This window comes from Lemur catta, chromosome 23, assembly GCF_020740605.2.
Source record: "Lemur catta isolate mLemCat1 chromosome 23, mLemCat1.pri, whole genome shotgun sequence".
Lineage (NCBI taxonomy): Eukaryota > Metazoa > Chordata > Mammalia > Primates > Lemuridae > Lemur > Lemur catta.
The window spans coordinates 21,165,559-21,183,273 of record NC_059150.1 but is presented as its reverse complement, the minus strand read 5'-3'; the positions used below and the strand labels follow the sequence as shown (position 1 = coordinate 21,183,273).

The 17,715-nt window shown below is 34.5% G+C and overlaps 1 protein-coding gene across 1 annotated transcript in view; it reads right to left on the bottom strand.

The window, feature by feature from the left end:
- HMCN1 (hemicentin 1) overlaps window positions 1-17,715 on the bottom strand; it is a 404,331-nt gene that overhangs the window by 243,492 nt on the left and 143,124 nt on the right. Inside the window, exons 5-6 of the mRNA XM_045536051.1 lie at window positions 11,826-11,997; window positions 9,899-10,005 (exon numbers count right to left, since the gene is read on the bottom strand). Coding sequence (XP_045392007.1) covers window positions 9,899-10,005; window positions 11,826-11,997 — 279 coding nt within the window. The remainder of the gene's footprint in view (window positions 1-9,898; window positions 10,006-11,825; window positions 11,998-17,715) is intronic.

Below are 17,715 nucleotides of genomic sequence, written 5' to 3'. Positions count from 1 at the left end.
TAAAATACGTGTTTTGTCACTAGTGAATGACCTTTAAGTAAATCTGTAAAAGTTCCACGAGGGCATGGATCTTTGTTTTGTTCACTGTTGTAACATGGTAAATGTTCAGCAAATATCGATGAAATAAATGAATGAAGACTAAATCTTCTCCCATACATAACATCCAGGTTCAATTTTGGAAAATATTTCCTTTTTCGTTGCCTCTAGGACATTAGAGCCAGGATAAACAAATGAGTTGACCACTTTCCAGGTTTCAGCCAACTGGCGTCCTCAGCTCAGCAGTGTTCTAGCAAAGGTAACTCAGTGTTCTCTAATGTACACACATGAGAGGTAACATTCATAGGGTGTCAGACAGGTGGGAGGTAGGAAGAAGGGATGGGTAAATTCACACCTAATGGGTGCGGTGCACACCATCTGGGGCATGGACACTCTTGAAGCTCTGACTTGGGTGGGACAAAGGCAATATATGTAACCTAAATATTTGTATCCCTCTAATACTCTGAAATAAAAAAAAAGAAATAAAAAAAAAGGTAACTCAGTGTTTGTTAAAAAAGCAGACTCCTGAGCTCCAGCCCAGATTTACTGAATCAGAATCTCTGATCATTGGAGAATAGGAATATGCATTTCAAAACCACCAAAGACTTATGAACAAGAGTTCAACATTATTTTACTACCTTGAACACCAAGAGTCTGTCTCAAAATAAGATTCCCGCAATAATACTAGCATTTAAGTAGAAGTAGGAGATGGGAGAGAAAAAAAATTATATAACACCAGGATGAATCTCAGCTACTCTCAACACTGAGAAGGAGTATCATAGCAATAATAGAATGCCCTAGAAATACACACACACACACACACACACACACACACACACATATAAATATATGTATAAAAATCTAGTGAACAGCCAGATAAAGTTACACCATGGTTAAAGATGGGCCACCTCCAGAGCTCTTTAAACTACACAGTATTCCCTGTGGCTCCTTGTTATTTGGCAATGTGGAGAGGAATAATGAAAAGCTACATCCCTGTTGCTACCAACTTTCTTCCTCATTGAGCAGAATCTGCAAGAACTCAAAGGTAAGGAAAATGAAGTGGAGGGAAAAAGAAAAAACACATCATCCCAAAAACAGTATTGCTATATTCTTGGCATAAATGATGCTGCTAATTGTGATTTTTATTTGCATATGGGTTACAAAAGATTGTATATGCAAGTTTAGGGATCTCAGTACCACCACATATTCCATTATTTCTAAAGGAAAATGTGTTATAAATTCCATATGATTAAAAAGGAAACTATAGATCATGACCCAATTTTAAATCAGGGATTTCCTACAGAGTTATATAAAACCTTACTGAGTTTCACATCAACTTCTTTAGATAATGCAGAGCTTTATTGAAGATACTATCACCTACTAATTTCACGTAAGTCAATCAAAATGCTCAGATTTATTCACTGACACTATGTATTACCATTAGTGGCCTTGCTGCTCAGAAAGTCCCTTATGATAAAAAAGCTGCTGAGGTTGCCAGGGCAAATATGACACATAATTTGCCAAATGACTGCTGCCAAGAGCTAATCATCTTGCCAAGTTCTGCTCATAAATCAACTGACAAAGTTTCCTTTAAAAAAAAGTAGTACTTATTTAATAACATTTGAGTGAAAATGTTAGAAATTATGCAAGTGTTTGAATATATATTATATTCTGTTGCTAAATAATATATTAAAAATAAAGCAGATTCAATGAATAGGGAGCCCCTTATAAATTACATAAAATTATTATAAAATAAATTAACTTTGACCCTTAAAATACCACATTCATTAACAAAGCATGGGGAAGTAAGAATGTAGGCTTACTCTTCTCTGAGCAATGCTAAAATATGAATAAGTAATCAGTTAAATAACAAAATATCTTAGTTTCATGTTTCTATATTATACTGTAAACAGTAGAGATGTCTGCATAAAATGGTTTTCAATTAAAAGGTATCTCCACGTGAGTCTGTTTTTATACAACTTTGGATTAACCAGAGTAATGGGAACAAAGAACATACCAAATGAAACAAAATTATTGTTTCAATATGTAATAAAAAGAAAAAATTTAAGCTAATTTAGTTTAAAATGACCTCTGATATTAATTCATGCATTTATTAATCTTTAGTCATTCTCTTAAAGATTATAATACTTGAACAGTATTTTAGGAACACTAAACGTCTCATTAAATTTCTTCGTGAGAAAGTGCCAATAGTTTGATATCTATTAAACTATTACTTTAGTCTGTTTCTTATTTGAGCCCCGTTTTTAAAATATTAGAATAATAGGAACAAAAAGATTCTATGCATAATAATGGTAAAATCAATAAGTAAATAGAAGAAAGAGGAGAAAGAAATATTAACATCTACAAAATGCATACTATGTATTAGGCTTACTCTGTTACATAAATTATCACTTTAAATCCTCATGACAGTCTCTATGAGAGAGTACTATTATTATCTTCATTTCACAGTTCAGAGAGGTTAAGTAACTTGCTCAGAGTAACAAATAAAGCAGGTGGCAGAGTTGGGCTGGGAACTCAGTGAGGGTCCAGAAACCAAACTCTACAGCTTCCCCACAAATTTCTCATGATGATTTCAATAAATTCGACTATGTTCGTTTAAGGGTAAAAGTTGAAATATGTTGAACAGCTCTGCACAATAGAAGGAGAGTAATATGGAACCCCTGAGACTACACAGAGGACAGAAGCAGAGAAATGTAATAGGAAGGTAAAAAGGCAGGGAGACACAAGCTGTGTCTTCCAGACACAGCCCCCATATCTACAGGTAAATCTACTAAACTCACAAAATGCTAGTTGTTGATGGATTTCCTGTGCAGTTTTGAAGGGGCTGAGTTTTGCCCTGCATCAAAGTACAAAAGGTTAGAATCAACACAGAAATAACCAGGGGGCAAGAAAGCCATAACAAAGTAAGCATTCAGGAAACTGCAGAAATGTTGGGAGAAGGCTTTGAATTCTCAAAAGCTGTGAATCTGTTAGAGCTGGAGGAGAACCGAATGATGGGAAAGTCTTGGAGGGGCAAAAACAATTCAGCTAGTTCTGCAACTGAGTCAAGCAGGGAGGCAGCCCAGCCACATTTCTTCCCCTTTCTTTCCCTTCCAAATGATTTTAGTTATCTTAGCATCATTTTCTATATATGTAATAAAATTAATGAGGCCAAAATTATCATCCTAATATTGCTCTACTTGGTCTTTTATATCATGTAGATTCAACCTGTGACTTACATTAAAATTAGAATGTGACTCCAAAAAGCATCTCTCCACCACAGAACATCTTAAAGTATCACTCTTGCATAGAGCTAACTAACCTCATGGTTTCTGCAGTTAAGAGGGAAATCTAGGAGCAGCATACTGGCTCAGAGCACATAACCAGAAAATTTCTAGACACCAGACACTGGACAGGGTTTATATGTGCTAGAAATTCTGAGAGTTGTGTTTCAAGTAGTCAATTTAATTATACAAGTTTTAAAAGTCCATAATGAGCTGCATTACCACTCTGAGTGAGGAGTATCATCTTCACCAAGTTGTGAAAGATGAGTCAGGAAGACACAGGCTGCTGCAGTGTGATCAGAGGTGAGACAGTCAGGGTTTGGCAAAGATGTGGTCATACTAGATTTATACTGGCATCCTCAGATTGCAAGTAAGTTAGCCTTGACCTACAAGGTTGTAAAAAAAAAAAAAAAAAAAAAAAAGGAGGAGCAGAGTGGCCCAGAGTCTAAGTCTCTGAATTGGAGTAAGAGTAAGACTACCAGGAATGAAGAAGCGGACCAGGCTGAAGTACCACAGAACAAGCACCATGGAGAGCTCCAGTGGAAAATTATTAATAGTTGCTCCTTTGAGATCTCAGCTCAGATCTTTCTGGTCAGCTCTACTGCAGATGGATCTACTTCTTAGTTTAAGAGAGAAGGTCTATTACATACCTGCCTATATTGAAAGTCCCTTCAGGGCACTAACTATGTCATATTCATCACCTGCAGAAAGTTACTCAATAGGCATTTAATAAATGATATTACAGCTATCCAGCTGCCTGGTGTTGATGCTTTTCCTTAGATTCTCCTAAGACCAGCTAATGTCAGATTCATCAAGAATTCATTGATTTTTTTCTAGATGTACTATGCTAAGTATGTTCACACGTTAGCTAAAATAATCCTACTACGTACAAAGATAATTTTATAGCACCATAAAGAAAAAGAAGCTCAAAAAACTGATTAGTTACCTTGGTTTAGACAGCAAGTTAAATGTCAATTATTCCAAGTTCAATGCTTTTCCTATAGTACCTCAGTCTATGCATAGTATTTTAGGATAGCATATCTCTGGGTAGATTTGGACCCCATAGCATAGAAAACAGTAACATTCTCCAACATTTGTTTGCCATCCTACATTTCTAAGTACCCTTTCAGTTATGAGGGGTCAGGTCAGTGGGGTGTTGTTGATAAACTCCTCTCAAAAATGAAAGACCTGATTTTTGGCATTTTTCAATTTCCTTGGTATAAATACTACCATTATGGCTGATTTCTAGCTCCCAATGTGATGTCACTGAACACAAAGTTAGGAAGAGAATCACATAATTCTCTCTCCAAGAGCCATTATGAGCCAGCGCCCACATACCATTAGGCCATGATAATAGTTCTGGTCAATGAGTTATAAAGGGAGTGAAATGTGGCACTTCTGGGATGAGAAAGAAGTAACACAAATCCCTTCTTTTTATTTATTCAATGCACATTCTTCAGGTTGTTTTCCCACTACAGTGACAGGAGGCTGAATGTTCTAAATTATGGTGGAGCCTCCATTAGCTTGACTGCCTCAGAGACTGAGGAAAGCAGAATATCCTGTCAAACCCCATGGAACGTGGAGTATTAGTGAGGAATTAACCTTCTTATATTAAGCCAGTGAGAATTCCTCCTAATATTAAAGGTGAAACCTGACCTGTTATAAACTGAATTAAAATTTGATTGATAGAGTTGGTTTTTATTTCTCTCTCAAAAGAGTTGTTTTATAAAATAGCAAATATGTCCAACGTAAAAAAGATAAAAAACAAAAAAACTTCATGTATCTTCATTAAAAGAAAGTATAAATACAATGTACAATTTACATATACTTAAGAGAATAACTAATTTAATTAACCTATCCATGTGCCAGAAACTAAGCAATTTTACCAACATCCCATTTAATCATGACAATGTTAAGCAGCCATTATTTTTCCCCATTTTCCTCAAATTTAGGGAGGTGAAGTAATTTCTCCAAGGTTAAATAGGTATTAAGTCATGCATCTTGAATTCAAATAGATATCCAGCTCTTTTCAAAGTATTTGCTCTTAAACAGTATACCATTCTTTACAAATTAAAGAATATGATAGTCTCAATCAAATATTAAGAACCTACTGTGAGCTAGGCATTGTACCAGATACAAAGACATAGTAATGCCAGCTAGATTTAGATATCAATGTATTGGGCATTGTGCATTTGGAGAAATGTGATGATAAGAACAGAAATGTATTCAAAGCATAAAATAAATTCTATTTACATATATGTTCACACACATATACATATATACATTTATATATACCCAAGTGTATTTGTGACCTAACTGTACAAATATCTTTTTTTATAAAGGAAACATTTCATTTGGTTGATAGTTTGATATTGGCAGGCCAGTAAACTGGAAAATTTTCCAGGAAAAATCCACCATGAAACATTTCATTGACCCAAAACATTAAATTAATGCCACACCTAATAGTCAGACTATTTAAATAACACACCTAGTGTAGTCTACAGGCTCTTTCAAAAGAGTCACCAGGTGAGAATAACAGGAGGCCAGTATAATAATCTTCTTGTGTGGTCTTTTGTAAACTTGAGGTTGATTTAATTATGATTCCTAAACAAGCTTATGCCACTTGAGTATGATTTCTCAAATATCCTTACTTGTAGAAAATTCATTAGTAGGCTCTGGCAACTAACATAACTATCCAAAACTAAAATATTTCTGCTAGTCTCAGAATCTCAAGATAATCATGTGGTTGGGTACATTCCCTTCTCTACTTGGGAAATTTTCCAAAGACAGTTTATCTAAATTTGCTTAATGGAAACATACCCCAGGGGATGTGTTAAATTATATGATCACATTGATAATCCTAGACTAATAAAAACATTTTGTATCACCTAAACCCATTGGGTGCTAACAATTATTTAATGACTGTATAGGGAGTTTCCCTTAAGAAGCAGAGGACAAAATTTGGCCCAAGAGTTTCTGTGGTTATATTCAAATACTCTATACATAGATATAGCTGCTTAAATGGAAAATTCATATTGCTTCTCAAAAATAAGATCCAGGGTTTTTAGCTTCTATACAAATGGAAATTTAGAAGCATAAAACAATCTTCTCTTCTGTTTTTAATAAAACTTTATGTTCCTTTCAGTTAATTCTTTTCAACATGCTTTACCTGGATCAGAGGCAACCTAAAACATTTGAATCATTTATATGAATTATGCAAATGAGTTGACTCATTGTCTCTGTTTAGTGAAAGTGCCCTAATATGTCACAGTAAAGTACTTAGAAAGGAAACCACAAGAGAAAAAAAAACTGCCACTCTCTTAGCATTTTAAATCATGAATTCATTAGTATTCTGTGCCAGTATATCCACTATAGGCTAACTAAACCAATTCTTCTGCCTGCTTCCCTAGATATCTATACTAGAATAAATACATTAATTTTGTATTCACAAATATTTCTATAGCTCTTCTCATGCACTGTGGCATATACGAGTGACAAAATCTGGTCTATAGTTAAATAGGGAGAGAAAATATGTACAAAAATAAAAATGATACAAGGGAGAAATTAATCCAAAAGGGAGATGCAGAAAAATCTAGTAGAAAGCCAGAGGGAAAAGAGAGCATTTTAGAGGAAAAAAAAAATCTGACAAGGCTTGATGAAAGTCTTGCCATTTGAGCTGAATGTTGGGGGACAGGTATAAGTCAGACTTCAAGGAAGGACATTCTAGAGAGAAAGAACAGCTTGAAAGAATGTGGTAAGAGAACGTGGTTGGGGGAAGGAGGGCGCACAAAATTGTATTTGACTACAGTGTAAAGGCAAGTGATGGAAGATAACTAGAAAGATTGGCTAAGGCTCAAGTGGGTGGTCCTTGAATACCATGGTAAGGACAAGTAACAGACAGACTGTTCTGCACACTTCAGATAAAAACTGTTATGTGAAAAAATCCAAAATCCATTCTTAATTCCACTGATAAAGCAGACCCTTTCCAGACAGAGGGCAGGGGAGCTAGCACCAGGGACATACTATCTAATCTCAGACATTTCTTGAGAAAGCGCAAATGTGAAACGTTTATCATTCATGAGCCATCCAAAAGGGAGATCCAAAGTCAACAGCAATATTTATGTCAGCAGATTCAGTGCAATTTCCTTTGCACCAACATGATACATTCTTTTGGTATTTCACATACGAGCAAAAGAAGTTTATTATTTTTAAGTTGCATTGTAACGCTTATCTTTTGTTTAGTTGTTGTTACCACCAATCCTACACTAAAAATGGTGTAAATCAGAACTGGAGGCTCTTTTGGTAAGGACTAGATATACATTTAAGACAATATGATAATAGATACTGTGTCTTTTTATTGTTCCCTTAATTATAGGAGACTGAGCTTAGAGACTTGTCTAAACAGAGTTCTCATCACCTCATCACCCTATCTTCACTCTCCTTTCTCATAGACTAATCCTTGGCACTTCTCTGTTCTAATTATTAATTAAAATGTGCTTTGTGTCCATTAAGTAAGTAGCACAGAACATGGGCAAGAGCAGAAACTCAGCAAATGTTTACTGAATGGGTGACTGAATGAATAGATGTGTTTGGCAAAAGGTAAAACAATAGTCAAGCAACATCCCTCCTCTAGGCAAGAGTCTTACTAGAGGAAATACCACTGGTAACAATCCAAATCTCCTGAAAATAGGTTCAAACACTTCATAATAAAGTGCTAATAACATGGAAGAATGGCATCATTTGCACATATTTCACAGTTGATAATGGATTACTGAATGTCACTATTCAGAAAACAAAAAAAAAATTACCTCAGTGGACTTGCTAGCTCAGGACACTGCTGGCTTAGGCCATGCTTAAATTAAAGTATTTAGGAGATGAAGAGACTCAGCACTTCATATGTTCCTTCCTGCTGTGGTCACAGAAAGTCAGACTCAACACTAGTGATATATTGGGAAGGTCAGTAAAAATAACTGTAACATCAATTTGGTCACATTTATTTAAAATATAAATATTATGGCAGCAAAACGCTTCATCATTGCCAATCTAAGGCACTGAATAAATACTGAGCAGCTACTGTATGCAAGGAACTGGGTGAATAAAACAGGCAGGTAAGACCATTTCTGTCCATTCATTAAGAAATTACTAGATTTTCTTTCACATTGCCTTTTCATCCATGTCCTTGTATTATCCACCTTGAAAAAAATCCATACTACAGTTTCTATTTTCCCTACAGGGCTTAGAGTTCTAAGAATAGAGAACTGATATCCTAGGATTTGAATGGAATTGCAATGTAAATGCTCATTCTTTAAACTGGGAAAGTTATTGTAGATATTCTGGGAAAAAAAAAAAAAACAGCCGACATGAAAAATGGCTCCTCAAATTTCTATGGTATGTCACCTCCACAGTCATTCACAGCAGCTCATAATTTGGATTATGATCCCATTAATCTCATTTTATGTAAGGAAGCTGAGACAATGAAAGAGTAAATAATGCATGGGGCATCTTCATCTGAGTTCTCCCAAAAAACCTCTAGAGCAAGCTGTTTATTTGAGAAATGCACAGGATGCTAACAGGAAAAAGAGAAATGATACAGGAAAGGGACTAGGCCAATAAAGGGCATGCTTTTAAGCCTGCTCCCACAGTGGACGCCTGGAGCTTGTTCCTTCAGGGGCTAAAAGCTGCTCCTGATGGGTATTAATTCCTTAGCAGAACAGCCTTCTCCTGTTCTAGAAAAAACCTCTCAGACAGAAATGCAGATATTGGATTTGGAAGTAGGCCAGAGCACACTAAAAAGTCTGAGAAATATTGGCAAGTCACTCAGAGCATCTGCTACACGCACAATTTGCAGGAGAACTAGATCTCTAATACACAGTATCCTAAATTTTGAGTGTATATTTTTTCCTCCATCCTGCCAAAATACAATGCTTTCTTAGAGTAAATATAAACCGCTTAAGATAAGTCTTGGATACAGACACCATTTGGTGTTAAAGAAAACAGTGACTATAGATCCACCCAATAACAACAGCCAACGGTACTTGAATACTTGCTTTGTAGCAGAAACCATGCTAAGTATTTCATGTGTATCATCTTAATGCTCAGCCCAATTCTATGAAATAAAAGATTGTTAGCGGCATTGCTACATTACAGAGGAGGAAAGCCAGGCACAGAGAAGTTCGGTTCCCAAGGCAGTACAGCTGGTAAGAGGTGGCATTGAGATTCAAATCCGGGCAGTCCACACCAGAACCCATGGCCCACATCATTATTCTCTATTGGCTCCATCTCTGATTATTTTGGAAACAGAAGGGGATAATAAAATCAATTTACAGATTTGATGATAGGAAAACTATCCTGGAATTTTAAGTTTATCATGTGGCATCGAGGATGCTCATGGTATCAAAACTTAACACTTCCAAATTCATGTGATCGTGAGACACCCCCTACAAATGCGCTAATGTATGCTGTTTTTTATTAAAAGTGCTCTCCATGTTTGTAAACGTATATATAAATATTGTATATATTTCATAAAACATGCTAACATCGAAATAAAATAATAAACAGACTTTGTGAAATAACAGTACCTTCACTGTCCACATCCCAGCCTCTGGCTCTTTTACATTCACCACTTTGGCAGAGTTGTGGATATTTAATAGCTCATTCAGGCCAAATCCCTTTTTTATCAGCTTCCCTGAAAGACAGACATAAAGGTAACAAGCATAATTTTTCTCTTAGCTATGTATACTGACTAATTTAACACTACGTAAAACTGAGAGCATAATCAGATTTCAACTAACACAGACACATTTTTACTAAAGCATGCTGCAAAGTAACCCAAAGAGCCTTTATTCTCTATTCTGGGGTTAAAATGAAGGGCATCCCATTTTCAGTGTCTATTACCTAGTGGCCATTTGTGCCCCAACTCAAAACATTATGGATATCTAAAATATACTTAAATTTAGGGTTTCTAGGCATTGGAAACTGAAGTAACAGATTCCCGTTTGTTATGCTTATTTGGATGTAAAATGAGAATAACAATTGGCAGACTGTCATCATATTTCAGGAAGCCAGCCTAGATAACAATTACCATGACTACCAAGAAGTTACATGCAGTCACTAGAGACATTCAGATTAAATAATGGCAAGCACAGCAACCCATAATGTCTTTTTGGAGATCGCTCAAGGTATTACTAACATGAGAGCCCTGGGCATATCCTTCTACAAAGTGTAAAACCTAACCAGTTTTCCACGAAGCACAGAAGAAGGCTTCTATCTGTCATAGGAATAATTAAAGGAGGCAGTGTAATGAAGTAGCATGATACTATCCCCTACCGAACTGAGATATATCTAAAGTATCTAGCCATTGCAACTTAGAGAGAAAGAAAAGTAAATTGGAATTAAGCCATAGTCTAGTTATTCACTTCACCCTTGTCTTTCCTATGGATTACTTCTGTAGTTGCATAAACAAATCAGTTATAAGCATCCTATGTAAAATCAAAAGTTTTACAATCATGAATGCCCAATAACTTTTTAAAGTACTGGAAACATAATGCAATCAGTATAGGTACTTTTAAGGATTCAGGTAGTGGAAAACATAAGTCTTTCCTGGATAACATGGACGTTATTACAGTGGAATGCTACCTCAACAGAAAAATCCACTTCCAAGGCCAAACCTGTAGAAGTTTTCCAAAAGAGGTTTCACTTGTTTTGTAAATTCCAATGTGTTTGCTAGTGTGGATATGGCCTCTGAGGAAAGTTTCATATGTTATTTCTTTTAGGAATTCGTTATTTTCTTCTAAGACTTAATTAAGAAAGCTTGTTACTCCCCCTCCCCATGTATAAATATTCAAAAATAGAGAAAAAAAATGCAACTAAAGTCATAGTGGAAATACAACTATTTCATAAATATCCATAAGTAAAAAATATTTCTAAATAAAAATATTAAGAAAAGATTAAAGAGTTTTATCTTTACTAGATTGCTTTTCAGTGTAATTATTATTATAATTATCAATCAGCAATGGAATCTTATGGTTATGAAATGTAATTAAGTGAGGAAACAAAATATTTGATTTTAAACACTGTCTTCTATGAAATTAAACCTTATCAAGAAAATGATACAATGAAAAATTAGACAGTTGTTTTAGAAGGGGTTTTTAGTGTGATTCATTTAAAAATGCCTAAAATACTCTATTTTACAGAATAAATCACTATAAAATATCTCCTCACAGATTAAGAAAATATAACTTCAGGTTTAATTTAAATCTTTGCCTTTGGATAATTTAACTACAATTAATTTACTGAATCTAATCTGTTTCAATATCAGGAGTTTTAGCTATTGGAATCTCAATTCAACAATATTTCAGATTTTTAAATTGTTACCTTTTCTTAAACATCTTCCCTAGCCACTTCTGAATGTATTGAATTTATTCATAAAGTTAGCATAAACTTGACATAAATAAATGTGCAAAAAGTCTTTTGCCTCCATGGCTTTTGTGTTTTATTGGTTCTCACCTAAAGGATTGCGAATTTCAATCACTGGAGAAGGGCCACTCAGAGACACAGTGACCTCTTTTAGGCTGGGGTCAAAAGGAATTTTCCAAGTATTGACAGCATGTTCCAAATGATCTGTGGACAAGAGGTGAACTTTGGAGGCCTGCACTGCTTCTTCTACCCATTTTAACACCTAGAAGAGAAAAAGAGAAATGTGGGTGGTATCAGAAAGCATTTATAGTTCCTTACCGTTGCTGCTTCAGGTGCCTTGGGTAGTCACATGACTCAGGTGCTTCCTGGACTGGTGTGAGGTTTAGTTCAGTCATTACTGAAGACAGGACTTTTCCTACCTCGCATTATTGCAAATTCAGAATGAAATGTTGGTTTAACTTGCATTCAAATCTCAACTTTTCTATCTTGGGAATGATACATTCAAAATAAGACTACAGTGTCCAAAAGCCAGTGAAATGAAACATGCAGAGATATTATAGTTTTCTATGTCTCAAGAGAAATGAAAAAAACCTACAAAAAACATAGCAGTGCCAATATTGTGAGATCCCTTTTCTTCCATTCCTTCTTTTCAGGTTTTATTTCTTCCCAGAGGCAATTTTTAAAAGGTACCCACTTAGAAAATTATCAAATACATCTTCAAGAAATTGGGCATATTAACTATATTATATTATAATTATAATGGTATATTATAATATAGTATATTAATTATTGAAAAATAATTACAATGTCAGCAAAACAGTCATTTTTATGATAAAGTGAATACACACAAAAATAATGGGAAAAGTAACCACCGTATTTAAAGAGAATATAAAAATATTTTAGGTTGGAACCAATTTAAGTAGTGTATTGTTGAAAAATAATCTCAAAGAAAATATTAAGAAATTAGGTTATAAAAGAATGTTAATGCATCACCATGAACAAGGAAAACTTCTAATTAACAGAAGTGTTCTGTAACAGCTAAGACAATTCCCCATTAGACAAATAGTGCATGTCTGGACAGCTACTGCTTAGCTGATCTTACTACAATTAATTTTAACCATGATTGTCTTTAACTCACTTCATCTTTCTCTGGTTCATGTACCCTTCGAGACTGTATATCATCATGAAAAATTTTGTAATTGGGAATAAGACACTGAACAAAGCTGGATATTAAGCTACAGTCAAGCTATTAAAAATAAATGAAAACATTTTTACGTTTCAGTAGAGGTAATCACAAGTCAAGTAATCAAGCAACAACTATTGTGCAATATCTTTATTTCCTATAAAAAGTATCCTTTTCCTTTTTTTTTTTTTTACCCTCAAGGATAAGGACAGCAGCTAAGACATATTATTATATAATTAACAATGCGAGGAAATTATATTCATCATAAAATAAACATTTATAGTTCAAGGTACTTTTCCAGGTACAAAGTATTGAGCATATTTTAGTCAATATTTGGAAACTGTTTCTCTTCTCTGAGCCAGTATTTACTGAATTTTGGCATTTATTATATATTATTTATTTTTCATAAATCTTTCTGCCTTTGTTCGAGAGTCAAAACCCACATCTCTTGTTTCTTTGTATATCTAAAACTAAGTGGTATGTTCCACACATGATAAAGACGGAATATGTACTAATGTCAATGAAGTGGGTCATAATAATGATGGTAATGATGTTCTTCTTAAATAAAAGAATATTATGGGAATTCCTAAAACAAGGAATGTCTGCTGAAATAATATATGTAAAATGCTATCACAGTATTTCACATAGTAGATATTCAAACAATATTAGTTTCTGCCTCCCCAACTAAATTTCCTTCTCTTTCCCTAGTTGAGTGTTTTAGCAATGGCTTCACAGGCAAAGTAAAACAATCCGACTATGAAAGACAGAAAAGATTTCTATAATTATTTTTTAAAAAGAGGCAAATTCACACCAGGTAGAAGAGACAATCTAAGCAAACACACAGACAGAAGTACTCCAAATATATTGAGAACATGAGTGGCTCCATCTGGCTGCAATGAAGTGTTCAAATAAAAAAGAAGCAGATAAGGTTGGAAGCTTGTGACAGGACAAGACAATGAATGTTCATAAAGTTAGGCTACGACATTTGGATTTTATCCTAAAGATCCCAATGAAAATTACGGAAAGTAGAGGAGTGACACACTGAAAGTGACATTTTACAAAGAAAAACTTGTAGTGTTATCATAGATGAATTGAGCAGAAAAACAAAATCTATTTCAGCTAATTACCACATAAATCAAGTGATATATTTCCTCAAAATTTAACCTTATAAAGCACTTGGAACTTTGCACATGAAATAAAGCATACATCAACACAATTGTTTAAAGAAGCAGATGCCATTATTTGAACCCATTTGAAAAATGTGTTCTTAGCAATCTATTGTGCTTGAACAGAAAAGTATAGATTGTTCTGCTCACTGAATCTGCCCATATGGCTACAGAGACAGATTGACTATAACTAATATTTGACTATATATAGGACACATATTTTAATAATCAGAGTGTTGTTATTTTTATGTCAACATAAAACATGGCTTTGAGAGTCTAACTCAAGAAAATGGAAAAGACTGATATAGTATCTGAGAAATCATTTCATAAATTTAACTGATAATACATAACTTTGAGGATCATGTCTGACACAGAGACTGTAGAGACCAAAGGACAGAGAGAAATCAGAACAATGGACAGAACATTTGTTTTAAGGAAAAGACATATAATGTGGTAAAAAATGAGTCTCAATTGAAAAGAAGAAAGGATTAGAAAACATGTACCACTAAGAATTGACATCTCAAGTTTAATAATGAAATGCAATAGCATTTAGTAAAAATGGAAGTAAAGTCAATCTTTATATACATCCTTCTTTAAATTTATAGCATATCTCTGGGTGGCTCCTCAAATATGTCTTTCCTTCAGATCCAATGTAGAGAGGTATGATATACTACTGGAAACCTATCCTGTTATCTATTAGCTACACATAAAAATCACTAAGTCTTAAGTATTCATAAGAAAATGGAAGCCATCCTAATTTAGTTGCATTTTCATAAGGCAAGTGTGTTCAAATGGTACAAAATATAAGTGGACTATGGTTTACTCTTAGTACCATTTCCAATTCATCAACATTTATGAGGCTTTCACAAAGGGATTACCATGTACCATAATATTACTTGTTGGGAAAGACATAGTGCAGACTTCTGTCAAGAGTCTCAAATCACTTTTTTATCCACTTATAAGAAAAATCAAATTGAAAACAGATGCAACTCATTTTACTAGAAAATACAGATACTACCAATATGTGAATAAAAGTAGATAACTGAAGGCTGAGGAATATACCATAAGTGAGGTTTCTGGCCTCTTAGGTTGCCAGATATAAGAAAAAAAATCTCTAATTGTCTAACTATGAAAAATGTTCTCATGAGATTAGAAATAATCCTCTATTATGATGACAGGAGGAATAAAACTAGAATAATGTGAGAGTGTTTGGACTGTGCATTTTTATCAACACAATAAATTTTTCAAACCATTAGGGAACTGTTTATAGCACATTAAGAGTTTAATGTAAAGATGGTTCTCTAAAGATTTGTAGCAGTTTATATCTACAAAAGGCCTTTGAGACCATCTAATCCAGCTCCTTCATTTGATAGATGAGGAAACTGATATTTGAAAGAATTCTTGTACTTTTTAAAAACCTAACCAGACTGATTCTGGCTCAACAGATAAATTTTTACATAAGTCTCTTGTGTTTCTGAAGACACTCTTGCAGTTTAAAGATTTTGCACCCTTTTGTAATAATCAATACTTAAAAATTAAGTTCACATGTCTACTCAACTCTGGAATGAGATGAAACTATTATTTTAAAGCATAAAAGCAGCATACATTATTATTCATTATGAAATACAATACTGTTAAGTAGAAATGGAAGTGAAGTCGATTTTTGCATACATCTTCAACCAACAAAACTTGAAGAATAGCTTTGTTTGGAAGAGCATATCTTATGTAATGAATTACATCCAAATGAATTTCCCTAGGACAGGCTTTGTTTTCTTGATGGGAAAGGGTAAATATGGTAAGGTGTACAACACAATGTGCAATTATGCATTTATTTGTATTTTTGTTGTTTTTCTTTATCAGCTGTCTTCCCTTCTAAACTGTAAGTTCTATGAGGGTAGAGACCATGGCTGATTTGCTTACTACTACAAGCCCTTGAATCTAATATAGTGCATAGGATATAGTAGATTCCTAATTAAACATAATATGTGTGGGAGGGAAAGATAAAAGAAGAAAGGAAAGGAAAAGAAAGAGGTAAAAAGGGAGGGAAGCAGGAATTTTATATCAGATCTTTACCCTCCAAGTTAAAAGTATGCTAAAAGGTAGCATTTTAGTCTTATATCCATTTGTGGCAAAGTCCTCATTCAGCCCTGAATTTTCACCATTGAAGGTGATTAGGGTCCAAACCTGTATATGCAGTATATGTAGTTTTAAATGTGAGCATTGGACTGTATTTAATTTGTATTTGTTTATATAGATGATTAGCTTAGGATTTAAAATGCAAAAACATTTTGGAATTAAGCCTGTTTTTGAAAATGGAAAAATGCATGCTTCTCAGTAGCACTGGATGCAGATTTTTCAAGCTCAGTGATGGTAGAAAGTTGGTTATGTGTAAATGCACCCATCTGATAAGTGAGGCCTACCCTGGAAAAAAATTGTGTAATATTACTACTAATACCAGCAAGCACAGAGCCCATAATTCAGAATTTTTTTAGGACTCACTAAACAATTATTGACCATCCAGGTGGAACATGGAGGAGGCACTCGGGGATGGATCTGGAGTTCAGCTGAAAGGTCCAGGTCACCAAACTAATGGAATTTAAAGCCACGAAATTCCCGTTGCAACCCCTCCCGACCAAGAACTTAGACAAAGTTCATCCTGTGAAAATAAACTTAGATATCCATACACAATGGCTCAGAATAGAACCTGGGAGCAAATCTCCCTGTGTTCTCATTCCAGGCAACTTTTAGATGACGATTTGCCTGCTTGTTCACATGCCCGTGCGGTAACCCAAGTATTCTAGATTGCAGCTATTAGATGTCTCATCATATTAATAGAGGAATGAGTTGGCATTCTGATTTTGTACGACGCTGCTGTGAGTGTAGTTAATTTGAGTCTATTCCTGATGGATCCGCTCAGAGCACTGACAAATCCAGTGTTTTAGTTTGCAGATCTTAGCAGATGCACCCAAAACAGTCACCATTTGAGGCCTCTTGAGAGCCTTCCCCTGATCATATTCATTTGTATTACTTTTGGTGTATTACTTGCCTATTTATTATAATTTGAAAAATTCTACAGTGAGCTTTACCAATAGTAAGTACTCACAAACAAGTGTGGTTAGTGACGCACTGTATAGCTTATAGCTCACTTTATTTCATAAAATAAGAAATAATTTATGTGTTACACAATTTTTTAAAAGACTTTCTGCTGGAACCAAAATTTTACCCAGTTCATATAGAGAATATGGGTTGGAGGGGCTTCAAAATTGGAAGGGCATTAGAAAATTTGGTCTCAATGGGGACTCGAGAGAGGATTGATGAAAAGAGTGACTCTCAACTTCAACTCAACGAGCACCCAAAACTTGTGTAAAACATCCACACCTTCCACATGATGAAAAGTTTATAATGTGCAACAGCTGAAAAAATAAAAGCACACTTCAGACATTTTTGAACAATGAAATCATTCCTGCTTGCTATTTTAAAGTGTCAAAGCATATTTCACTAATTTATCTTCATAAAATTCTTGTATGCCACAACTTCAATGTGCTACAAGTAATAGAGGAAATGTAACTTGCTAGAAAATATGCTTTATTTAAAATAATAAAAATACATAAAATTGACTTTATCATTCATG